At 34.1% G+C, this 25,729-nt stretch overlaps 4 protein-coding genes across 6 annotated transcripts; 2 read left to right on the forward strand and 2 right to left on the reverse strand.

The window, feature by feature from the left end:
* The first annotated feature begins 4,483 nt into the window (after nt 1-4,483).
* On the forward strand, nt 4,484-7,183 carry FTIP1 (C2 calcium/lipid-binding plant phosphoribosyltransferase family protein). Its single transcript, XM_011080550.3, has one exon. The coding sequence runs from the start codon at nt 4,746-4,748 to the stop codon at nt 7,113-7,115; it is 2,370 nt and encodes a 789-aa protein (XP_011078852.1). The 5' UTR covers nt 4,484-4,745; the 3' UTR covers nt 7,116-7,183.
* Nucleotides 7,184-7,949: 766 nt separating this feature from the next.
* On the reverse strand, nt 7,950-12,262 carry LOC105162510 (FT-interacting protein 3). Of its 2 annotated transcripts, none has more exons than XM_011080549.3 (4): nt 11,927-12,262; nt 11,338-11,402; nt 10,838-10,902; nt 7,950-10,580 (listed from the first exon to the last, which is right to left on the reverse strand). In XM_011080549.3, the coding sequence occupies exon 4, from the start codon at nt 10,549-10,551 to the stop codon at nt 8,233-8,235; it is 2,319 nt and encodes a 772-aa protein (XP_011078851.2). In that variant the 5' UTR covers nt 10,552-10,580; nt 10,838-10,902; nt 11,338-11,402; nt 11,927-12,262; the 3' UTR covers nt 7,950-8,232. The 2 variants fall into 2 exon arrangements, with proteins under 2 accessions (XP_011078851.2, XP_020549568.2); XM_020693909.2 differs by lacking the exon at nt 11,927-12,262 and adding an exon at nt 11,762-11,890.
* Nucleotides 12,263-17,271: 5,009 nt separating this feature from the next.
* LOC105162509 (uncharacterized) lies at nt 17,272-22,163 on the forward strand. The gene is made up of 9 exons (XM_011080548.3): nt 17,272-17,882; nt 18,019-18,159; nt 18,386-18,766; nt 19,337-19,441; nt 19,723-19,863; nt 20,283-20,486; nt 20,717-20,809; nt 20,919-21,030; nt 21,814-22,163. Exons 1-9 carry the CDS (start codon nt 17,382-17,384, stop codon nt 21,855-21,857), a joined length of 1,722 nt encoding a protein of 573 aa, XP_011078850.1. The 5' UTR covers nt 17,272-17,381; the 3' UTR covers nt 21,858-22,163.
* A 392-nt stretch (nt 22,164-22,555) lies between these two features.
* LOC105162508 (outer envelope pore protein 16-3, chloroplastic/mitochondrial) lies at nt 22,556-25,382 on the reverse strand. Of its 2 annotated transcripts, none has more exons than XM_011080546.3 (3): nt 25,227-25,382; nt 23,799-24,161; nt 22,556-22,939 (listed from the first exon to the last, which is right to left on the reverse strand). In XM_011080546.3, the coding sequence occupies exons 2-3, from the start codon at nt 24,127-24,129 to the stop codon at nt 22,794-22,796; spliced, it is 477 nt and encodes a 158-aa protein (XP_011078848.1). In that variant the 5' UTR covers nt 24,130-24,161; nt 25,227-25,382; the 3' UTR covers nt 22,556-22,793. The 2 variants fall into 2 exon arrangements, with proteins under 2 accessions (XP_011078848.1, XP_011078847.1); XM_011080545.3 differs by lacking the exon at nt 25,227-25,382 and adding an exon at nt 25,037-25,163.
* Nucleotides 25,383-25,729: the final 347 nt, after the last annotated feature.

Consider the following 25,729-nt stretch of genomic DNA (forward strand, 5'->3'; position numbering starts at 1 on the left):
ATAACACATTCAAATTCAAATATCTATTCAATACGTCAAAATAAATATATATATTCAAATAAGACAAAGATCGAAACAACAAATTATTATAAATATAAACATACATCCACATTGTATAACTCAATGTTACAATCTTCTGATCGTGAGGCCTCGACCATATAAAAATAAAGGCTTATTCATATTTTTATTACAAAAAAAAATTTATAATAAAAATATTATTGCAACAAGTCGTGGACAATTCCCACGCTTGAATAAAAAAAATTAAAAAAATTCAAGTCGTGGATACTTATTTTTTATTGATTAAGTATATATTGATATTGGGTGCCTACTCTAATGATGAGAATACTTCGTTCATCAATTTACTCTCAATTTTAACGAGGATTTATCAAAAAATAGTGTTAATACCAACGAATACATATTGAAAGTATTCGCGAAACATTCATGTCAATATCTAGATCATATATATATAAAAAAACTTTGGTCGAAACCAAACTTCACGTATTCATAATGAGATGGACTGGCCACAAACGCATCAAAGGCAAAAATACCAACAATGCCAAGATCCTTCAAATGTGTCAGTGCGATATTGCGAATCATAAATAATATTTGTACTTATTGTAATATTTGTAATAATTTCTTGTAATTTTTTTAATTATAAATTTTTAAAATTGATTATAATTAAAAAAATTAAATTTATAATTAAATAATCATAATATATAATAATAATAATATTTTTAAAAAAAGGAAATTTCGAATCCTCGGCCCTTTTCTTTAAAAAAGAAGAATTTCTTCAAGTCGTGGACAATGTCCACACAAGTGTTATATAATTTTAAAAAAATGAAATTTTTATTATAATTTTTTTTGGAATAAAAAAATAATTAAGCCTAAAAAATAAATGTGTGGTAAAAACTTTTTTCCTAATTATATATAAACTTAGTCCACCCAAAAGTAGAAATAAATAATAACTTAATTTCATTTAATAAAAGAAAGGATTATATGCATTTTGGATACTGTAATTTAAGTTATTTGGTATTTTTTTCCTTTAAAATTTTAGGATATATGTTAGTCCTATATTTTTTTAAAATTTTTTGCGATTCCAATCCTTTTCGTTGGAGTTCAACTCCACCAGTAAGAAGGATGAACTCCAATAAAAGAAAACGACTGAAATTGTGAAAATTAAAAGAATGTAGGATTAAAATGTTATCCTAAAAAATTAAAAGACAAAAATATTAACAGAAATAGAGCAATATGAACAAAACCCTAAATTTCAAGAGCAATCACAATATTCGACAACATTTTAGTAATTTTAGATTCTATATATGTTTAGGTAGAGTATTTTGTATTCTTGGGGTGTACATTCAGGGGCGAAGCCAAGTCCCGTCGAGCTTTAGCGGCCGACAGAGCTTGGCTTCGACTTGGGTCTATTAACCCATTGTATTATATGTTTAAATATATTTTGTCTATCAATAAAAATAATAATCAAAGTTTATATTAAAAATAATTTTTTCGATATTCTCTTTTTTAATCTTTTTCTACTGATTAGAACGACATAGTTCGACTTATTTAGAAGAAAAATGTAATTTTCTCAACTTCAAATTATATATATTTCTTACCCAAATTCATCTTGTAAATTTTCGCGGTATAATAATTTGCAAGAATCAATTATACTTATATTATTGTATTTATTTAAACTCGATTTATGAATCAAATGTGCCCAATACATAGAAGGAAAAGAAAAATAAAAAGATTTGACAAGAGAATTAATTCTTGGATTTATGGTGGAATTCTACATAAATATTCTTGATTTATGATACTTACTTTTGGTGGGGGATAAAGAAAACCTTGATTTTTTTATGCTTCATGGTCCAATTTTATTTCCGAATCGTCCCTCTTTTTTCCCATACCTAATTCCTATTTAGGGAAATTGGAAAGTGTTGATTTTGTTGGAACAACTCTTGTCCAAGAGAGGAGATTTTTAACTTATATGTAGGTTGGTTGTCCATCCTAGGGATGCCAATCACGTAGGTTTTCGATCAATTTGTCGAAATTAGGACTCATTTTGTTAAGACAATTTTGAACATGGACATAGACTCATCTTGAACTCGAGACCTATCGAATTATATTCGATAAATTCAGTTAATATTTATAAAATAGAAAAAATATATATTTTAAAAGTAATACTATCATAACTTTATAAATATGAGACAATCATAGTATTGGAAGGTATTTTTTTTAAAAAAAAATTATATGTACATATTTCACGCATTGAAATATTAAAATTTTTAAAATAATTGTAAATATTAGAACGTTTATAACGGTTTATGACTTGTTACTGATTTATTGCAAATCAAATTTTTTTTACAACCAAACAACGCTTATACATTTTTACATGTTAATATAGATGAGAAAGTATATCTTCATTCTCATAAGGGTAATTTAGTTACAAAAGACTAACATTTGCCTCATGCAATGACAAACTTTTTTGTATAAAATTAATTTGATTCATATTATTAATTTTATTTTATATTATCAAAAAAAATTATGTTTAAAAATTATTATAAATGTCAACTTGAATTTCAAATGAGATATATTTATTTCTATAAAAATCTGAACCCATTGAAATTATTTGAACTTAATTTTATATCAATTGTTATCATCATTTTAATGAGTCCTGTTTATTAATTTTAATTTATATTATCATAAAAATTATTTTCCTATATTTTCTAAGTAATGTATTAAAATATAAAATTTCTTTATCCAATCTACATTAGAAAATAAATTAAGATGGCACTGCAATTATATCAACATGAATTTCAAATGAATTATAAATTTTATTCTATATTTAAGAGAAAAAAAATAGACTAGCAAAAGTAGTTTTAAATACATTAATTCTAAATATGTAATTTAAAATATTAAGAATAAAATTTACCCAATATGTAAAAAAGACAAACAATTTTTAAATATAAATAAATTGGACAAAGACATATATATATATATATGTGTGTGTGTGTGTGTGTTAGAAAAAATATACCAGAAATTATTGTCAATTATATGAAATTATAAATTATATTATATATTAATTATAGCATATATACTCATAAATATAATAAAATTAAAAAAAAGTATAAATAAATATAATAAAATTAAAAAAAAAGTATAAATAAATATAATAAAATTAAAAAAAAGTATAAATAAATAACTCATAGGATAGAAAGAAATTAATTATATTTTATATTATGTGAAGATATAAGTAAATTTAAAAAAGATGAACGATAGAATCACTTTTGGGTTCTGATGAAGAAATTATTGTGGACAGCTCTAAATTAATAAGCAGAATAAAGATGGAAGAATAAAGCTTAAAAGCATCTTTATAAATTATACGCATGCTCATGTTCATGCTATATATATGTATATATGGAAAAATACAAACAACACTCTTATGATATTGTAAATGAGCAAATTAACCTTTATAAAAAAATAAACAGCGATTTACCTCTCTGTAATTTTTAAAATACAATAATTTACCCCTTTATGATTTTAAAATGAAACAATTTAAAAAGTACAAGAGAGTGAATTGCTATATTTTTTTCATAAGTGGTAATGTGCTCAATATCATAGGGATAAATTGCTACTCGCCCTATATATATATATATATATATATATATATCACCCTTCGTCTTTACTATTTCTGCATTTCTTTAAATCTAACAACAAGAATCTTACTTCTGGTAATTTTGGTCCTGTTTCCGGCAAATTTTGATTGGAAAATTATATGTGATTATCACACGATCAAATTATAATGTTATTTTAGTTATGTAACTTATGAAGAGTTGATATTTTTTGTCCTGCACTAATTTATTTATAAAACTAAAATTGCAATTAATTGGGTCACATTAAAATTTTCGGTTAAATTGACCAAAAAAAAGGAGTAAAATTACCAAAATTTAGAAAGCATAGGACCAAATTGCGAAAATTCATGAAAGACTAGAAATTCCAACACCCTTAAATCACAGGAGTATATTTGTAATTTTCCCTTTAATTAATGGTTTTGTTATGGGTTTAAATCCTAGATTTCATGCATCAAGTTCGAAAAATTTTTGTTTGGGTCGAATCAAATCAATTACAAAATATGTTTGCTCATTTTTTCAGAATTGTACACTAATCACAGACAAGTGTACTGCATTTATGATGTGATAAATTTAAGTTTGGGCTAGGCTGATGGGGGTGGGACTGCAGTAATCCTGTGCGACGGAGTCCTTAAACAATATCCAAAGTTTTACAGAGGAGGGAGACCAAGCTTTGATCAAGAATCTCAAGAAAAGCAAAGACTGCAATAAAATTTACAAGTCTTAAAGACAACCTTTGTCATCATGGATGGGGCCATGACAACGCCTTTTGGGTAATGGAATATATTTCAGACATATTTTTTTCGCATCTTTTTCTAAGTTAGCAGCAAAGCATATATTAGCTTAGTGGCCAACTAGAAATCATGGCTTTAGATAAAGGCATCTTTTTAATATACACAAGTTTCTTGCTAGTCTAGGGTGTAAGAAAAGAGTTGGTGCATAAGGTGGCAGAAGAGGCAGTGTAGAAAAGGAGTTAAGGATAACATTTCAGAGCTCAAATACTCACATTTTCTTAAAAGAAATGGAGATGGGGTTTATGTAAAGATTTATATCTATTTTGGCATAGTTCTAGGCTTGTGTTTCCTCCATCGCTCAAAAGAAAACTTTTTTTAGGCGAATATGAACCCTTCCCACCCTCAAGATGACTACAAGATCAAGGACACGAAGCCACAGCTTGGAGAACGGTGGCCGCATGGTGGAGTTCGTGGTGGTGGAGGGTGGATCAGCAGTGACAGAGTCACGAGCACTTATGACCTTGTGGAGCAGATGTATTACTTGTATGTTCGTGTTGTGAAAGCTCGGGACCTCCCAACGAACCCTGTCACGGGGAGCTGTGATCCATATGTTGAGGTGAAGCTCGGGAACTACAAAGGGAAAACGCAGCATTTTGAGAAGAAAATGAACCCTGAGTGGAATCAAGTGTTTGCATTTGCGAAAGACAAGATTCAGTCCACGGATCTTGAAGTCTTTGTTAGAGACAGAGAGATGGTTGGAAGGGATGATTATCTTGGAAAAGTTGTGTTTGATATGAATGAAGTGCCTACAAGAGTTCCACCGGATAGCCCTTTAGCCCCTCAGTGGTATAGGCTAGAGGATCGTCGGGGCGAAAGTAAGTTGAAAGGGGAAGTTATGCTTGCAGTTTGGATGGGAACACAGGCTGATGAGGCTTTTCCTGAGGCTTGGCACTCAGATGCTGCTACAGTTCATGGAGAAGGTGTGTTCAGCGTCAGGTCGAAGGTTTACGTCTCGCCTAAACTGTGGTACCTTCGGGTGAATGTAATCGAGGCACAGGATGTGGAATCTGAAGACAAGAGCCAGCTGCCACAGGTGTTGGTGAAAGCTCAAGTTGGGAATCAGATACTGAAGACTAAGCTGTGCCCAACTCGGACGGCTAATCCATTTTGGAATGAGGACTTGGTCTTTGTAGCTGCTGAGCCTTTTGAAGAGCAGTTAGTCCTCACTGTTGAAAATAAGGTGACCCCATCAAAGGATGAGCTTGTTGGGAGGATAAGCCTGCCGCTGCACATCTTTGAGAGGCGTTTGGATCACCGTCCGGTCCATTCTCGTTGGTTCAACCTTCAGAAGTTTGGGTTTGGAGTTCTGGAAGGAGACAGGAGGAAGGAGCACAAGTTTTCGACTAGGATTCACCTCAGAGCCTGTCTTGAGGGTGGATACCATGTACTAGATGAATCCACTATGTATATCAGTGATCAGAGGCCAACTGCTAGGCAGTTGTGGAAGCAGCCAATTGGGATTCTTGAAGTGGGAATCCTGAGTGCACAAGGGCTTATGCCGATGAAAAACAAGGACGGAAGAGGCAGCACGGATGCTTATTGCGTGGCAAAATATGGGCAGAAGTGGGTGAGAACCCGAACAATAGTTCAAAGCTTGAACCCCAAATGGAACGAGCAGTATACGTGGGAGGTATACGATCCTTGCACTGTGATCACGTTGGGAGTTTTCGATAACTCTCACTTGGGAGGGAATGACAAACCCGGCCCTGGAAAGGATTCAAGAATCGGGAAAGTAAGAATACGTCTTTCGACTCTAGAAACAGACAGGATTTACACTCAGTCTTACCCCCTTCTTGTCCTGCAACCATCTGGACTGAAGAAGACAGGCGAACTCCAACTAGCATTTCGATTCACTTGCCTGTCCTTAGCGCACATGATATACCTATACAGCCGGCCGCTGCTGCCAAAAATGCATTATCTGCATCCTTTCACAATCAGCCAACTAGACAACCTCAGATATCAGGCCATGAACATTGTGGCATCAAGACTTGGTAGAGCTGAGCCTCCACTGAGAAAAGAAGTCGTCGAATACATGCTGGATGTCGACTCCCACATGTGGAGCATGAGGAGAAGCAAAGCCAACTTCTTCCGTATCGTTTCCCTGTTTTCCGGCCTCATCAGTATGAGCAAGTGGTTGGGTGAAGTCTGCCAATGGAAGAATCCAATAACCACCATATTAGTCCACATCCTCTTCTGCATACTGATCTGCTATCCAGAACTAATCCTCCCAACTGCATTCCTCTATATGTTTCTGATAGGCATATGGAATTTCAGGTCCAGGCCAAGGCACCCTCCACATATGGATACCAAACTTTCTTGGGCAGAAGCAGTTCATCCAGACGAACTAGACGAGGAATTTGACACTTTCCCCACCTCTAAACCTCAAGATATTGTTCGTATGAGGTACGACAGGCTGAGGAGCGTTGCTGGGAGAATACAAACAGTTGTGGGGGATATGGCAACACAAGGAGAAAGATTTCAATCACTCCTCAGTTGGAGGGACCCCAGAGCAACCAGCATTTTCATAGTTTTCTGCCTTTTCGCAGCCGTTGCTCTGTATATAACTCCATTCAAGATTGTAACTCTTTTAGCAGGCTTGTTCTTTCTCAGGCACCCAAGATTCAGAAGCAAGATGCCTTCAGCCCCCAGCAGTTTCTTCAGACGACTGCCGGCCCGAGCTGATAGCATGCTGTAAACAGTTCGCGCTTGCAATTCTTGGTGTGAATTATCTTCTCCTATCTATATAATTAAGTTTCTATGAAATTCGCATAGTTCTTCAAGATTTTTTTTCTTTTGTTTTCCTTTCTTGCCGACAATTTCATCTTGCTCTGAAGTACTTCTCAACCTCTTTAATTGGTTGTTACAAGATCATATTCAATACTTAATTCATACTATTATATAACAAGTTAGTGCTTCTTCTCGATAAACATAAACAATCGTACACTTAACCAAAATTTAAATTAAAAAATAAATAAATAATATTTTACTACGTGCTAAAAATAAAATTCAAAGATACTATTCAAAGTATGGCAATACACCAACACTTGAATAATTTTTACATTTCAGTTCTTTTTATATATAAATGTGCGTTGGGGAGTAGTTGATATTCAAGGAATGTTTGAAAACATGCGTCTCAAACAAAGTCTTGGTGCCATGATTCCAGGAAGCATTCATTGCACCACCCCTGTTTTCTTTTATACTTAGCAACTAAACAAATGTCAACTTGTGTTATTACAACTATATATATAGCCCAGATGGAAAGGGAGATAGAATATAGGCTTGTTTCGATTTGTCTGAAAACATGTTTCCTTCATTTAGTAACCAACTGTTACATCTCATAGACCAACCTAAACCAGCAAGATAGAAGCAAAAGGAAAACAAAGCTGTCTGGAAGCACAAATTATACGAATATAGCTCACAAAAACAAGAAATAATTAACAACTTAGCATGGTAATTCACTACAAGTATCGTCCCTTGTAAAAGACACATTATATCACTTGAATTGATGTAGATAAACTACCAGTAAAGATGAAAGATAAGGATGGTCCAGACAAGATTGAATTAAATGACAACCTACAAAAGTACAGATTACCACATATCTGTCTTTACAGAACCAACTCCAAAATAGATCCTAACAAATAAAGAACCTAAAAATCCACAAGATATGCAAGTTTCATGAGACAGCTTAGCTTACATAACCACAACACGAACTCCACCTCACCACTTGGTGAGACATAGCAAACAAGATTTTGTCGGCATATTCTGCACTGACTGGAAGGAAACAGGGTTGAAACAGTCAAAACTCTAGTTTCTTACAACATACAGTCTGTTCTTGCAGGCAACCTTCTGAAGAAGTTCAGTGGCACCGATGGAAGCTTGTACCGGAACCTAGGATGTCTCAACACATAAAATCCTGTAAGAAGAGCCACCACTTGAAAAGGTGTTACGTAGAGAACAATGGCGGCTACCAAACAGAAAATAACAAAGAGAGCTGTAGCTCTAGGGTCTCGCCAGCTTAGTAGAGACTGTAGCCTCTCCCCTTGTGTTGCCAAGTCGCCAACCACAGTTTGAATCCTCCCGGCAATGCTTCTTAGACGATCATACCTCATTCTTACAATATCTGCAGGACGAGAAGTTGGGAACGTATCGAACTCCTCATCCAGTTCATCCGGATGAGCATTGTCAGCACAAGAAAGACGAGTATCCATGTGAGGTGGATGTCTTGGCCTCCATCTATAGTACCATACTCCAATCAAGAACAAGTACAGGAAAATAGTCGGCAAAATAAGTTCCGGATACATAACCAGTATCAAGAACAAGATGTGAATGAGAACTGTGGTGATGGGGTTCTTCCAATTGCAAATTTGATCAAACCATTTTCCAACAGCAATTAGACCGCTCAAAACCCCCATGATTCTGAAGAAGTTTGCTTTGCTTCTCCTCATGCTCCACATGTGAGAACCCACGTCCAGCATATATTCCACCACCTCCTTTCTCAAAGGTGGCTCGGCACGACTCAGCCTTATGGAGACAATCTGAGTGGCCTGATGCCTAAGGCTGTCCAGCTGGCTGACAGTTAAGGGATGAATGTAGTGCATTTTGGGCAACAACGGTTGGGAGTACATATGCATCATATTTACCAAGGATGAACAGGTAAACCGCACGGCTAAATGAATTTCACCCATCTTTTTTACCCCAGAAGGATGCAAAACTAGAAGAGGATAAGAATGAGTGTACACACGGTCTGTTTCCAGAGTTGAAAGGCGAATTCTTACCTTCCCAATTCTTGAATCCCTTCCAGCTTTATCTCCACCTTGCAGATGACAATTATCGAATACACCAATGGTGACAACAGTGCAAGGATCAAAAACTTCCCAAGTATACTGCTCATTCCATTTAGGAGCAAAACTGTCGATGATTGTCCTCGTCCTGACCCACTTCTGACCATATTTGGCAACACAATAAGCATCAGTTGTGGCCCGGCCATCTTTCGTTTTCATAGGAGAAAGCCCTTGAGCATTTAAAATACCCAACTCCAGGACCCCAATGCTTGACTTCCACAATTGCTTTGCTGTCGGTCTAAGATCACTGCTGTAGTGAGTTGATTCATCCAGAACATGGTAACCACCTTCCAAACAAATTCTCATATGAATCTTGCTGGCAAACTTCACTTCCTTTTTCTTTTCACCTTCAACTATAACATGTTTCTCAAGATTATACCACCTAGTGCTCACAGGTTTATGATCCAATCTCCGGTCTACGTACTGCAGAGGAATAGCACATCTTCCCAGAACTTCATCTTTGTTGGGAGCAACACGGTCTTCTACACTCAAAATTAGCGGCTCCTCAAATGGTTCAGCAGCCACAAACATCAAATCCTCATTCCACATAGGATTGATACTTTTGCTCATAGATACCCTTGTCCTTAATGCCTGATTTCCCAGGATGGCCTTCACAAAAACTTCTGGAAACCGACTCTTATCACTTGGCTGCAAGTCCTGAGCTTCAATTACATTTACTCTTAGATACCAAAGCTTAGGGGAAAGATAGACCTTTGACCGGATATTTGCAAGACCATCAGCACCACTGACTGCTGCAGCGTCCGAATGCCATGCCTCTGGAAATGCCTCGTCAGCTTGAGTACCCATCCAAACAGCCAACATTAGCTCTCCTTTTGCCTTCTCATTCTTTCTGTCCTCCAATCGGTACCACTGTGGGGCCAGGGGACTATCTGGGGGAACCCGTTTTGGAATCTCATTCAAATCAAACAATACTCTACCAATAAAATCATCCTTCACAACATCCTTATCTTTCACAGTAACCTCAAGCACCGAGGCCTGAATCCGCTCCTTAGAGAATGCAAAGACCTGATTCCATTCAGGGTTTGACTTCTTCTCAAAATGGCGGGTTGTGCCCTTATAGTTTCCAAGCCTAACTTCAACATAAGGGTCACAACTACCAGTCACATCCTTTCCAGGTAGATCTTTCGCCTTCACAACCCGGACATAAAGGTATTGCATTTGCTCCACGAGGTCATAGGTGCTCGTGAGCTTATCTCCGGTGACCTTCCCTCCACCGAGGTGGGGGTTAGTCTCCTTCAATGAAAAATCTTCTTGCGGGGGCCTCTGCATTTCCTCGACTTCCTTTAAACCTGTAAAACCTACAAAATCCAAAACCAATACAAGCAATGAATTAATGATATTGTAAAAACCTAACAGATCTAAGTAAAACGAACTGATTAGCCCTTCGTATCCAAAAGAAAGCTATTGGACTGCCCAAGTATTCAAAATTTTTCTTATATGCCGACAGAGCCTTGAAGTAGACAGCATTAGTGTAAAACAGGAGGGCAAACTGAAACGATAAGACGATGAACTCAAAACACAGCACACCAAAAACATTAGCTATTTTGCATTGAACCTGGTGAAGAAAATCGTGTAAGCTCAAAACCTTAATCGAAAGCTTCAGTTTTGAGTGCCCAAAACCTGTGGAACAAAAGCAAGGAACATGAGATCATATATCGACACAAATAATTAGTGTGTAACTAAGCATTTGGCAAACATTAGTAATACATTGTACAATGCATTATAAGCTATTTAACAATAACCCATAAAGGATTACAGTCTTTCCAATCCAACTCTGCTTACGCAGGAACATTGGGGAGGAAATAAAAAAAGAAACAGCCACATCTAAAACTAAGATCTTTAAATATAAAAAAAACACGTCTACACTAAAAACCCACTTAGATCTCAACTGGAAACTATTTATCGGCACTTTTGAACTGCCTACATAATCAAGAGTTCCCCAGAGGAAAGCACAGTTCTGAACAAGGCAGCAGATTAGCAAATTGAACAGATAAAGTTATACCCTCAAACACAGCAAACCAAAAAAATGAGATCTTTTTCTTTATAGTAAAGAACCTTATGAAGAAGAATCTGCTAAGCCCAGAACCTCAATCAAAGCTTCAGATCTGAGCGCATAAAACCTGTGGGACAAAAGCGATATACATGAGATCACATAAAGAATCTAACAATTAGCAGAAAACACAAGTTCATAACCAACTTAAACCAAAAAAAAAAAAAAAAAGAAAGCAAGAACAACCATAACGCGAACATCGGTGACCACATTACAACACGGTAACTAATAGCGTGTATACCATTAAACCCCATAAAAATTCAGTCTTGTTAGTTCATATCTTTCCTTTCCTTTCCTTATATAAACAGAAACATTCCCAAGAAAAAATTAAATAAAGAAGTGAAAAACACATGAATCATAAAACCCAGATCTTTGAATGTAAAAACACACAGAAATAAAAAAACCCAAACACCACGTAGAACATCATACCCGAAAAATGCACTTAAAAAGAAAAAAACACGAAGTTCTACAACAGCCAAAACTCAGTCTTTTTTTTTCTTCGCTTCACACCATCAGTGTTTCGTGTTTTTACAGTCAAATAACTAAAGGGCTTTAAATAAAGATACGAATAAAGAGAGATATATATGAATATACCTTGGAGGTTCATGATAAGGTTCTTCTGCGGAGAGATTGAAACAACTGAGAGAAGAAAAAAAAGAAAAGAGAGAGAGTAAAAAGGAGAGAAGGGTTTTTGTTCTTGCTGCCTTTTTTGAATCAAGGAAAAAAGAAAAAGTGAATACACAAACCGGAGAGCTAAAAACAGAGAGGTTTTTCTTTTTCGTTTTCAATTTTCTACTTTATTTCTTCTCTCACAGACGCAGAGAGAGAGAGAGAGAGAGAGAGGAAAAGGAAAAGGGTGGTGGGGGACACTGGGAGAGATCTGATGAATCTGCTTTATCAATTGCCACCGAACCCAAGTGTGTGTGTACTGCGTGTGAATATTTTTTTGGGGTATGTACAGAACATTAGTAGTATGAATGAATGTAGGAAGTATGTATGTATGTATGTATGTATTGTCTTAGTGTGTGTACTGTGTTCTCTCTTTCTCTCTCTCCCCCCTTTATTGTCTCTGTTTTTTGACCATAGGACCCAACGTCACGCGTGCAGGGACTCTGGTCGGAACACTGCACGTGCCGCCTCCGTGTATCTCGCTCCCAGGCTTATCCCTTTTATTTTCCTTAAATTTTTCTTAATAATAATAATAATTAATAAATAAATATATGCAACAATATTTAGAGTTGCCTTAATACACTCATAATAATCCAATTATGTCTTAATCATATATATTTATTATATTATATTACCAGAATTAGATTTCAAAATTATTGACCATTCACACATAACATCACACTTTATAGTAAATTATACAATAATATATATTTTGTATTCATTAAAATAATTATAATCTTAACCTATATCTAATTCTTTTATTTTTTATAAAAATAGCCCTTTTTGGTATGTAAATCAACTACCATTTAAAATAAATTTAAAAATGATAAGATTGAGACCTCATGACCTGCAAAATACCAATTAGTTACACGATTTATACATAGATTATTTTTTTATAAATATCAATTATTTATACACTATTGAACTATTGAACAATATTGGCCTTATATTGTGCATATATTTAGTTCAAAAAATTTCTCATTTTTAGTTTAATTAAAAAATTAATTGGAAAAATATCTTTTAATTATAATAAAATCAAATATAAGTAGTGAGTTAAATAGTTTAAATATTATTATATTTTACAAACTCAAAGTTAAATAATGAATAAGTACAATAAATACACAAAAAAAATAAAAAGATTTTATTAATTTAGTAATAAAATTAAGTTATTAACTATTTATTCTTTTAGATAAAAATATATAATTACATATTATATTTTTACTATACTTTAAAAAAATATGATAAACATGTTTATTTATTTATTAAAAAATATTCAACCTTTGGTTAAGCATATATATATATATATTTAGTAATTTTTTAAAAAGCATATATGAGTTGTTGGATTGTATTATATTTATTGTGTATCATATATTAATTTATACTCCACTTTTAATTTAAATTCTTCACTTATTATTAAAAAATAATCTAAATATTGAGAATAATATAATTGTTCAGGACATGAAGGGTATTTTTGTCCAATCAAGAGGTAAGTATTATATTTATTAATTTAACAGAATAAATATTACATCAAAAATAGTTTATAAGTGCAAAGTGTATTTTACCCTATTAGTAATGGTATGTGAATCCATGTAAAAATACCACTTATTGTAAAAATTTAAACTATTAAATATAAGAAACATTTAATATTAGTACTTTAATATGCTTTCATCAAATACAAATTCTGCACGTCAAATATTTATTTTACAAATGAGTGCTAATAAAAATCGAACTCATGACTTCTTGTTTAACTTAATTTTAATACCTATATAAATAATTATATCATTTAAATTATTTAAAAAAGAATCATATAATATTAATATTTTAATAATCTAATAGGTTATGTAACTCGTAATCCAAATTAGATTCCCCGATATTTGTTTTTTCTTTAATTATTGTATATTAAAAGATCAAAGTAACCTTATTGATACATTGCAAAATATAAAACTAGAGAATATTTTAGTGATGAAAATCGAACCCAAAATCTTATTTAAATATTTAAAATAAAATCAAGATTTATTAAATTATTAATTTATGACAAAAATGAATTAATATAGTGAATAATGGAGGAAGGGTAATATGGAAGGTGTATGGAACGAGAGGGGATAATAGCATGTCCGCACACAGGACAAAAGCGTATGTTGGTGGTGTGGTTTTTACAGGTGTCGTAAAGAAGAAGATGCTAATATGCCTTTGCAATTGGACCCCCACAACACACATGGAATGGAATCCAATGCAGCAACGACGTCGTTGCCTTCATTGCTAAGCAAAATATGCAATTACTTTTTTTTTTTTTCGTGACTTAGATTTTGTATATTTTAAGTATTTTCACTTATGGGATTCTCACAAATAGTCTTATAACATTAAAAAAAAAAGTTTTGATGGATAAAACCCATTTTAAAATACCTAAATTACCCTTAATGAAGGACAATGATAGTTATTACGCACCTCATATCCCTGTGCTTCTAAGAAGAGTCAGAAAAACCCAGACCCGGACCCGGACCCGAATCCTACATGAAGATCCCGATACGAGAACCGTCCAATTGAGGACTATGGCTAACAGGATAATGACACGTGGCCCATACAATAGTATCCATATGGGCCTTATAAATACCCCAAGATGCTACATTTTGAGGTAACTGATTCATAGACTTTTTGACCTACTTATTTCTAATCGCACTTTTTTACCTCGATCATACTAATTTGAGAGTCGTAGGGTCGTTGTCGGGGACGCATTTGACGAGCTTCACGTTCTTGTTTCATTCTCAGGAACCCAATACACGATCTTAGTGGAGTTAGCATTTAACCAAGAGGTCAACCCTCGAGGTCGTGGAATTCGAGTAAGATCAAGTTTCAATTTCAATAATCCTATCAAAAGATCAACCGATATATGTCACACAATCGTTTTCTTTCATTTTGGGAAACTAATGGTTATGTGATCTGTATGTAATTTTTTATGTTGCGTTTCTAACGAAATTTGGTAGGATGTGGTGTTAAAAATATATTGTGCATAAGTTACAAAATGAAAATGCAATTTCTCTTGTATTTTTCAATTATTGATGTATTATTTTTTTTAAAAAAAAGCTAAAAATAAAGCATGATAGGTGCAATAACATTTCTAATTTGATTATTTTTTATCCGATCAAACTCAAAATAGCGAGATTTTTTTGAGATGAGACGTAAATATTAAGAATATTAAGTTAAAATGCACCATGCCTAGGAAAATTGACACTAATTACATTGCATGTCACGTTAATTGCTAATTTATTGCTGCGAAAAATCTAACTTTTATGCAATGATGGTAAATTACAACTACTTCTCTTTTAATTTAAAAAATTACTAATACATTTCTTAAATATAAAATAAGTATGTGGCTCAGACACATTGAGATGGAAATGACCTATTTTATGATTTTAAAAAAATATTTGAAAAATATAAAAAAAATTATAAGGACGGATAAAATAAATAATTCAAACATCATATTAGTCCATAAAAATATTTTAATCTTTTTAAAAAAGTGCATAAAATTATAATTAATAATTTAAAATGGCATTTTCGACACTTCATTAGAAAAATTAGATAAAAATTGTCCAATTCTAATTAAATGGACTCGTTATTAGACGGATACTAAAATTTAAGAATATTTATAATTTTTTATATAATAAAAAGATATTTTTAATTATACTAAAATTTACAGAAGAATGGCTCTTTCTTACCCTACAACTAAAAAAACTCCTCTAATTTATTCCATGAAATTGAGATGTACAAATTAGTCAATTGAAATAAATGAGACCTGATTCAATTGGTGAGATTGTGGTTCCATGATTTTAGAAGTCATGGGTTTAAACACCGTTATATACATGAGATGTTGTATACTGCATAATAGGAGTTATTGTCTACTGTCATAGTAAATGTTATGATTATAGTAATATTTTTATTTATTTTAATTAATAATAGTTATCGTTCTTATTTTAAAAAAAATCAATTAAAAAGATATATGAGTGCATATCAAATATGGACCCAAAATGTATTAAATGGGGAATTGGATTGGGCCCATTAATACGTCACTTTCACGTACTTACTCTTTTTCGGGGCCCAAACCCTTTCTCTACGGATTCTGCCTCAATAATGCACCATTTTCTCTTTTCATTATATACCAAGTCTCTGTGTACACCATAAATAAATTTTTAAAATTTCAAACATATCATATATAAAAATAAATATATAAATTAATATGTAATATTTTTAAAAAATAAGAAATAAAAAAAATTAATTTAGAGTTATTATAGACATAATAAAAAAACAGTGTCGCCATGTCAAAAAATTAGTGGGGCAGCGTAATAAATCATCTTTTAAATTTTAAAATATATTTTAAATCAGAGTAAAATATATAAATTAAAAAAAAACTTATGTATCGATTAATATAAAACTTAAAAAGTTGAATAAGTTAATCATCTTATTGGTTGAAAGATATTTTTAACTTTACAAAAATTAGTGTGACGGTGTTATTAACCGTCGTTTGTGGGTGGAGTGGTCCTTTTCTTTCTATATTGTATTTATATATATATATATATATGTAACCCTATAAATACCTCTAGAAATAATGAAATTGAGAACTTGTAAAGTTACAAAGATTATTTATTTATAACATAACTTATTTTTCTAAACAAATAAATTTTTTACCAACCCTAAAATGTTTTTACAACCGATATTTTAAACCCATCGAGATAAAATTGGTTTGAATTGAAAAAGTTATTATCGAGATAATGGTATTAAATTTATGGTAAAGTACAACGGGTTCTCTTGAAATTTGTCATAATTACAAATAATTCGTTGTTGTTTGAAGAAATGTCAATATCTCTCTAATTTTAACAATCGTTCAACAACTACCCAAATTTGTTAGTTTATGTTAAGTTTTTATCCATTTTTTTTGTGTTGGACTAATCAGAATGACTTTATAGATTATATATTATAATTTTATTTATTTCAGGACGATAATTCTTTTTTATAGTTTAAAAAAAATATCTATCTTGTTCAACTTTTTCTTATAATTTTATCTTTTAAAAAATGAATACAATAAAATAAAATTAATAATTCCAAACATCTCATTTAAGGGTTTATGTAATTTTATTAAATATTAGAAGTTATTAATAATTTTTAAATAAAAATAAAATATTGATAATTATTACAAATTTGATAAAAATGAGATGGAAGGGGGAAGCGGGTAAAAATGATATGGGTCGGATCCAACTCATATTAATTTATTACTATGTTCATTGAAGTTAATTCATTACAACTGCACTAATTCAATTCTCTGTTTCCAAAAATACACTCTCACTTCTCTGAAATTCCATTTCTGCCCCAGCGATCTAGCGCCACCGCAATGACAGAATCCACCACCGCCGAGCAATCGACGGAGCCACCACCAACATCCACTCCCACCTCCGTGGCTGCGACATACCACCTCTACCCCCGCCGCGAGCCCTTCGACCATGGCCTTCTCCCCATTCCCAAGCTCATCTTCACGGATGGCACGCAAACTCTGTCCCACCTGAAATCCATGCTTCTCTCATCCAGTTCCAATCAGCGGGTCAACTCGGATACCCTTGCCCGGGTCCTTCAAATCCCCATTGGACATGCCCGGCTTCTAATCGAAACCATATCCTCTGTTTTGCATGATGATTCTGATCCTTTAGTCAAGGCTTGTGTTCCGGACGAGATCGATGAAATTGGGGTCAATGTGTTTGATTTGCTTGTCTTCTTGTATATACAGAGTTACAAGAGGTTGCTGCCTAAAGGGCATAAGGATTCTGCAGCTGTCGCTGATGTTTGGCCTTCAACCTCGGCTTTTGACGGGTTTTTGTCTGCCCTTTCTCCGTTGCAGGTGATCACCTTTGCTAAATTTTGGATTTTTTGGAGTTTCTTGGGGTTGGTTTGGAAATGTCGATGAATTGTGTGCTTATCGGGATCAGTTGTTAGAGTATTATCATTGCCAATAAGCATTCTACTATCCTTTGCAGTTGGTCCGCAGCAACAGCCGTAAGTTTATGCCATCTCAAGCCGATGAACAGGCTCACCAGCTATCCTATTTGCAGAGACACATCGGGAATATTCTTTCGCTCTTGGCAGACTCCACGGAAGGGGAAGTTGATGACTCTATGGTATGCACATTTTATTGGCTTATCAGCATTTATCTGTGCAAGATTTGTTCTTTAATTCAACAGGAAGTGCATGCTCCTATATGTGCTTATATTGATAAAGCGTCTTGCTAAATTTCCCTAGAGAGTGTTAATTTTACATTTGATGATGTTTATATTTTAATTATAAGCTTTAAATGCCGCTTGTCCTTGAGCTTGTACTGAAGTGCGGTGTAATTTTTCCTGCCAGATTCTGTCGATGGATAAATTTGAGCATCTTGGTTTTCTGATTTATTTTGTGGAGAAAGGATCATCTAAAATCCCCATGAGCCAGATTGCACCATTTTTTGCAAACTCCGATCCTGATATGCCTGCTGCTCCTGTTCCTGCATCACAAGTTATTGACTGGCTTCTAGATAATATATCCTCGACAATGGAATATATTGCTGATAGAGTTTCTCAGAAAGAAAGTGGCCCAGTTACTTCTTCTGATCAGGATGTTCAAATGGGTGATGCTGCTGCAAGTTCATTGAAACCCTTAAGCAGTACTAAAGGTCCGAGTTTCATCGAGGGGATCTCTAAATCATCATATGTGAAACAAGCATCTGATCTTAAGGGTACATCTGTAAAGGTGAACGTATTTTACTATGTAGATCTTGTATCCTATGGTTACTTTTCCTTTATGAAATCTAGTTTGCATCAATCTCATAAGTTGAATTCGCTGTAGGGGGAGATTGAGATTGAGGTGCTTCACATGTATTGATTAATTTATGTGAACTGTAAAGGCACAGATTTCTTTGGAGTGTTAAGGTCTACTCTGTGAGCTTAGCTGAAATATACTGTTTTCTGTAACAACACAGGTAGTCAAAATGATCTCTTTCTTACTTTACCATGAGAACGAATGTGAAGAGCAACATTTATTTATTTTTCTGCCTATTCCATATCTCCCAACTAAACCTGACATAACAGAGGAGAGAAACAAACATTGAACTTGGCATTAGGGGTGGCTTCGATGCATAGCCAATGTTTTGATACAAATTGTAGAAGCTTGCTTTTAATTTAACATCATTTCAACTCTCTGATTGGGTTGCTATGCCAACAGTCACAAGCATACTTTCTGATGTGTGATGTAATGGCCTTCTTTCACTGTATCTCATGCTTTCCAGAGATTATCTCTTACGTGATTTATTTGTTTGTTTAGGTTGTAAATTGCCATGAATCAGTCATTTACGTTTTGGCACCACTGAACTATGCAACAGTCTATGGATGCTCTGATGCAACTATTGTCATTGGAGCTGTTGGCAAGGTAGTCATTTGGTTACAGTTGATACATTATTCCCTTTGTAAGTATGTGGATTATATATGACTTGACAGAGTGACATTATGGAAGACGCATGCAAATTATGATGACTATACTAGCAATTCCATTGTGATGGTCTGCGATTATAGTAGATATGCTAATGGTCAACTCTGCACCAGGATTGCAAATATAAATTCCCAACCAGTACATTGCTTGATTTCTTTAGTATGACATAACATTGATGTAATAAGACTAGAGCTGTACATGTCTACAAAAATCTCTTACAGGCCATTAGAGTTGAACATTGTGAACGCGTTCATCTAATAACTGCAGCAAGACGTATCTGCATAGCAAACTGTCGTGAATGTCTGTTCTTCTTGGGGGTTAACCAGCAACCCATCATTGTTGGTGATAATCATAAGTTGCAGGTCAGTCTCGTTCTTCATTTGGTGCCTACATCGCTGTTTCATGCTAACATTACCTAGTACTGCTATAAATTAATAGTCGTACTGGTTATTTAAATTGGTTGCGAGCAGCCAAGATACATTAAAATATGTAAAGTTTTTATAGATTTGTGGTTTTCAATGTGTATGGGCTAATGATTTTCATCCAAACAACCCAATTCAATACCATATGAAGAAGAAAAACAAACTTTTTGAAAGAAAATTAGGTGGGTGTTAAACTTAGCATTTCATAGAATGCATAAAATTTTTTAAAAAATAAAATGGTAGGGCTCTGGTATACTTAACCTTCCCAAATAATTTATTGGTTCACATTTTCTGATCGTATTTCGATGAGCTTTGGCATTTAATATTCTGTTCTTGCTGTTGAATTTGATATTCAATAGGTGGCTCCATATAATACATTCTACAAGCAACTGGAGGAGCACATGAATCAAGTTGGCATTGTCCCTAACATCAACAGGTGGGATGAACCCGTGGCACTTGGACTGGTTGATCCACATGATTCATTATCCCATCCTGCTGGTGTTTCAGATGTTCAAGCTGAATCTGCTGCACGCCTAGACCCAGATCATTATACTGATTTTGTGGTACGTGTTTTATTGAAGGACTATCGAGGTGGTGAAATGTTGTAGATGATTGTCCTTGTATGTGCAAAACTCATTTTCCAATATCCTAGTGCACACAATGGCTCATAAAACTATGGTTTATTTGTTAACATATGTCCCAATGAGGTTCGTTTTTTTGCTCTATTTATCTTGCCTCTTTTCATTCATATAAATTTCTGGTTCATAACAATATTCATTTTGATCATGCTCAGATTCCAAATTGGTTGGAAAGTGAACAAGCTGGTTCAACAAAAGATAATCCCTTTCCTTTACCTGATGCTTACCTTGCGTCACAGCAGAAGAAAGTATGTCGAGTACCATCTGTTTTGGGCCTCTAAATGGTTCGCTTGGTTTTGTTTTCTGGCTGAAATTTTGCATTAATTGGTTGATTTTGTTTTTTGATTGAGCTTTTAGACGAAAAGCTTGGGGGAGGTTAAGCAAGTTCTGAAAGACACTCAACTTGAAGAGAGCCGGAAAAGACAATTGTCAAGTGCTCTCCATGCTTGTTTTAAGGACTGGTTATATGGTAATGTCTGTTGCTTAAAGCAATATAAGTTTTTCCCATGTAGATTAATGTATGAAGTATGTATGCATAGAGATGCGATGAAGTCTGTCTTTATGTTAGTACTTTTTCTATGATGTTGACACATCTGCATGCAGTTTTTCTCCAAGAATAATTTAACCCTATAATCTATATGTATGGCAATGGGTTGGAAATGAATAATTTTACTTGTTAAAGAGCTTGGAATCTTTTTGCCATTTCAGGTTCATGGATATGTTTTCCTTTCTTTTTTATCCTCGAGTGACTGTGGATGGGCCTATGTTTTGGTCTAAATTGAACAAAGCAAAATGATTTTGATTTTAGCTGTAAAATTGTGGGTTCTTCTTGATTCTAATCTTAAGTTCAATACTAGGCTTGAGGAGATGTCTTTGGTTTATGTTTTCTCTTTTCTTTGGACTATTATGCCAAATCTAACACCAGATGATTATGACCATGCCCAAGTTTTCTATAGGTAACCTATGTTATGATCTTTCTGTAATTAAATGTTCATTGAGCGGTAGCCGGCATTTCCATCAGCAATACAGATTTGAATGTATACTTGATGAGTTAAAAAGCTAGATTTTTGTCTCATACACTTAACCTCAAGTTCCTCTCCACTATAACACATTACATGTTGCCTAATGTGTGCACCAAAACTTCAATCTCTTGCACCTAATGGATGTTATGCAAACAGGTTTGGCCATTATTGTTTCTGAATTACTGTCTAGGAAAAGTGATGTCTTTTAACTCCCATGTTTCTATGAACAGCATCAGGAAATATCCGGCAGCTTTACTGCTTACAGGGTGAATGAGTGCATATGCTGTAGCTGGAGCAGAGCAAGTGAGAACGGATTATTTTTTTGGGGTTCAATTGATTAGTACCTGACCGGTTTGGTCTTTTCTTACCATTTTTGTCGAAGAGGCTGCTGGGACTTGAATGCTGTCAAGTTAGCTACTTGAAATTACTTCACAGGGTCAAACTCATGTAGATTCCAGTTAACACGAATATGCTAACTTGTAAATCCAATTTGTGAATTATATATTAATTCCGGAATAATGTTGTTAGATTCAAGTACAGGGTCTCAAAGGATCAAAATATGAGTTGAAAACTTTTTACAGGGTTTGAGTTGTTTTTTCTTTTGAATTTTGCCTGCCATTTGAGCATTGAAATTTTCAACTAATTGTTTGTTTTGGAACTCTTCCAACTGCTTAGGTTAGGACTATTTGAAACAGGATCTCTTGGCGTGATTCTGATTAATGCATCAAATAGTTTACTTGTTAGAACTCACTACGCGCAACCAAAATGTACAAATGGATAGCTCTTCCAAACGTCATAAAGATACTCCTGCAGTTCTTAGTCATAGATTGGAGGCAAATTTTGCACAAGAGATGCATCAGAATCCAACAACCATTTGAAGAAAAATGTGGCCTCAACTGGGAATGCAGGAACGTAGTTACAAATGAGAGGACAATACTAAGTAAATCAATCATAAGCAAACAATATCTCATGTAAAGAAAATTGGTATCATGTTGCAATTTCCAGAAATTCTTAACAATGCCCGATGACTTTAAATGTCAACGGTTATGATCATTTCTGTCCAAACAGGATTGGCATCTCATTGACACAAAATTATTAAAACAACAATTGGAAATCTCTAACAGCAAAAAGGTGAGCAAAGAGAAAAACCAGCCCGAATACATACATTTCTGAAACAAGCGTGCAGCAAAGACTGGTGCGACTTGATGAACTAATTAATATTGGGCCTTTTCTTGGTGGTGTAAGGATAATATTCTTTGCCAGTGTCAACTCGTGTGGTTTGACCTCCCACATCAATGAAGGAAGATGTGGCTGCAAGGGCAGCTCCAGCAGAGATTGCTGTTGAAATGCTCTTCCCTGCATATTGATGAATATTGGCTAAATTCCAAACATTTTCTAATCTTCCAGAAAGAAGGAGCACAGATAATACACCCAAAACATAGACTCGTTCATTGTAAGAGAGTGCAAAAAATGGTAAAGAGGAATCAAAACTGACATATTAAGAAGACAGGACGAGGGCCCCCATACTTAAGAAACTAGCTGACATATTATCAGCCAATTAATGAGTAGAGAAATTAGCAACCTTAAGAAGAAAGCCAATCTCAAATTTGTTTTCAGAAGTGGTTATCCAATGTCAAATAACATCATAAGCAACAGCAAAAGGAAATACAAAGAAATGCATCTTTACGGTTGCTATCAGGCCTAACCAGAAGCATTTAAGTCAACAGCATGAAAGCTTTTTCACTGTTGATATGAATAAACAATACATGCAACTATACCAAATAAATAAGTGCATGCCATTACATATCAAACACCTGACAATTATTAGCTCTGGAAAAGAGTCAATCAACAAGATGCTCATTTGTCAAATGTGCTTTAAAAAAAAAAATAAATTTGCAATGGTCCCAAGATATTTGGAATGCTTCCACACACTAGAATGAACAAGGAGTATTCCACTACGAATAGCATATAAAATCCACCATCAATATAAAAATGAGTGGAGCCATCAAGTTTTGACTGTGTACGACCTCTAACCTAAATAATGAAACGGAAACTTAGAATTCACAAAACTGCATAGACAATGAAATTGCAGAGATAAAGAAAACACTAAGAATACCTCATCTGCATTCAGCCATGCAGAGAAGATGAACTCATACTCACATTGTTTATTATCATACAATAACACTAAATATCAACAAGAGGGAAACATGTTTACCCTTATAACCCAAAATAGAAGCACCAGCAACAAATCCACCAACAGCTCCATTAACAAAGTCTCTTTTCATCCTGTAGTTCTGCACCACCTGCTCTACCCCAATGTAGACTCCACCAATTGCAGCAAATGTAACTCCATAGTTACCCATCATCTTCAGGGTCCGGACCAGACCGGGAAGTGCGACTCTTCTCTCAACACGAGGTACATCATGCCAAGTAGCAACAATAGTACCCCAAATAGTGCCAGCAACTAGACCTGTGGTTGCACCTTTTATTGTTTTCATCATTGGAGTTTCTTCATCTTCCATTTGTCTTAGCTCCTCAGTATCCATTTTACTTTTTTCAACTAGTATAATAGCAAATGCTGTAGAACATAAGGTGGATCAGAAGAAAGTAGAATAATTATTAAAAAAAAAAAAGAAAGAAGAAAGTAGAATAATTACTGCAAGCATGCTATTAAATAAAGTGAAACTCCAAGAAAGCAAACTACAAAAGAAGAAAATGTATAAAAATGCTCAATCAGCCAGTCCAGTAGGAATAGAGAAACCTAAAGTGATGGAAAGGGATGCAAGAAAAGGAAATATTTAATAAACGTCCATTCACTGATTCACAAGAATAAAGAGACTCAGTAGAAAAAGAAATGTGATAACATTCAAAATCCACGTAGCAGCGCATATCCAATAAGTAATCATCTCTGTCCAACTTAAGACTTGACATGCCAGGTTCCTGGGCTGGTACCATTTCCTTTATATTTAAAATGTCTGTAACTTTTCTCATATATTGGTTTAAAGGACACCACAAAGCAAATGCTTGTACAAAAATAATTACGAGAGACATTTAATATTTTACAAAACTACTGCATCCCTTTCTTTCATGCTTCTCAATCACATTCAGGAAGGCTAAAAAAATGAGCAATCTTCTGTCCTAAAGGAAAATGTGATGGAAATTTGATTCCAATGCCTTATGTTCTCCATCGTCCTTCCTTCAAAGGTTCTGGACCAAATAGTCAGTTAGCCGAAATGGCATAGAATTTTCTAGAAACAATTTTCCAACCTGAACTTGCAATTATTAAAATTCAATCTTTTACTCCAAAAAATCAAGAATGTCTTTTCCCCCAGCAGTATGCTAACGAGTAAGAGCATATCGGCCCACAATTTAAAAAATCTGATCAAAATGTATAAAATAATCAAATGCACAAACCCTTCAATGCTAATTACGTTGGCTAAAATTAATAATCACCAAAAAATTCAAGCTTCGGACAGACAAACTCCATACTCCTAAAGCTTCGAGCCCTAGAACCGAAACTTCACACAGTTTTCCGCAATGAATCAAAGAAACACAAGAAAAACCAAATCTAGCTCATACGTACACATTCCCATATAATCCATTTAAGAATATAGAAAAACACAGATAGAGAGAGGGAGTTCACCTGAAATGAGAGTGATCTGTCTTCGCCTGATTGACAGTTCCACGCAGAGTTCAGACTGCAGAAAGAGAGAGAGAGAGAGTAGCTTAACAGACTGAAGCTAAACAATTTTCTGGGCCTATTTCCAAAAATGGATCTGGGTTGCTTCTCTGATGGGCTGTCAAGTGGGCTTGGACTTATACATATTGGCCCATCAAATTCTTTGGACTACATTTTTAACTACCATCTTTCAAATAGGGAGAAATAACACTTTTGATCCCACACAATATGAGTGTTGCATCTTCGATCTCACGATTTTCAGGTTTAGAACATTTAGTCTCACGAGCTTAAAAAATGATAGCATTTGAAGACAAAAAATTGCTATTATATTTTTATCCAATGGAATCAAATGTGTTATAACATTTATTTTTATATAGAACCAAAAATACTACAAATCTTTTATCTCATGAGACTAAATATACTAAGTTCATAAACTGTGAAATAAAAAATACAACACTCTTTATGGT

The sequence above is a fragment of the Sesamum indicum genome, linkage group LG5 (assembly GCF_026168435.1).
Source record: "Sesamum indicum cultivar Baizhima isolate 11 linkage group LG5, ASM2616843v1, whole genome shotgun sequence".
In the NCBI taxonomy this organism is placed as follows: domain Eukaryota; kingdom Viridiplantae; phylum Streptophyta; class Magnoliopsida; order Lamiales; family Pedaliaceae; genus Sesamum; species Sesamum indicum.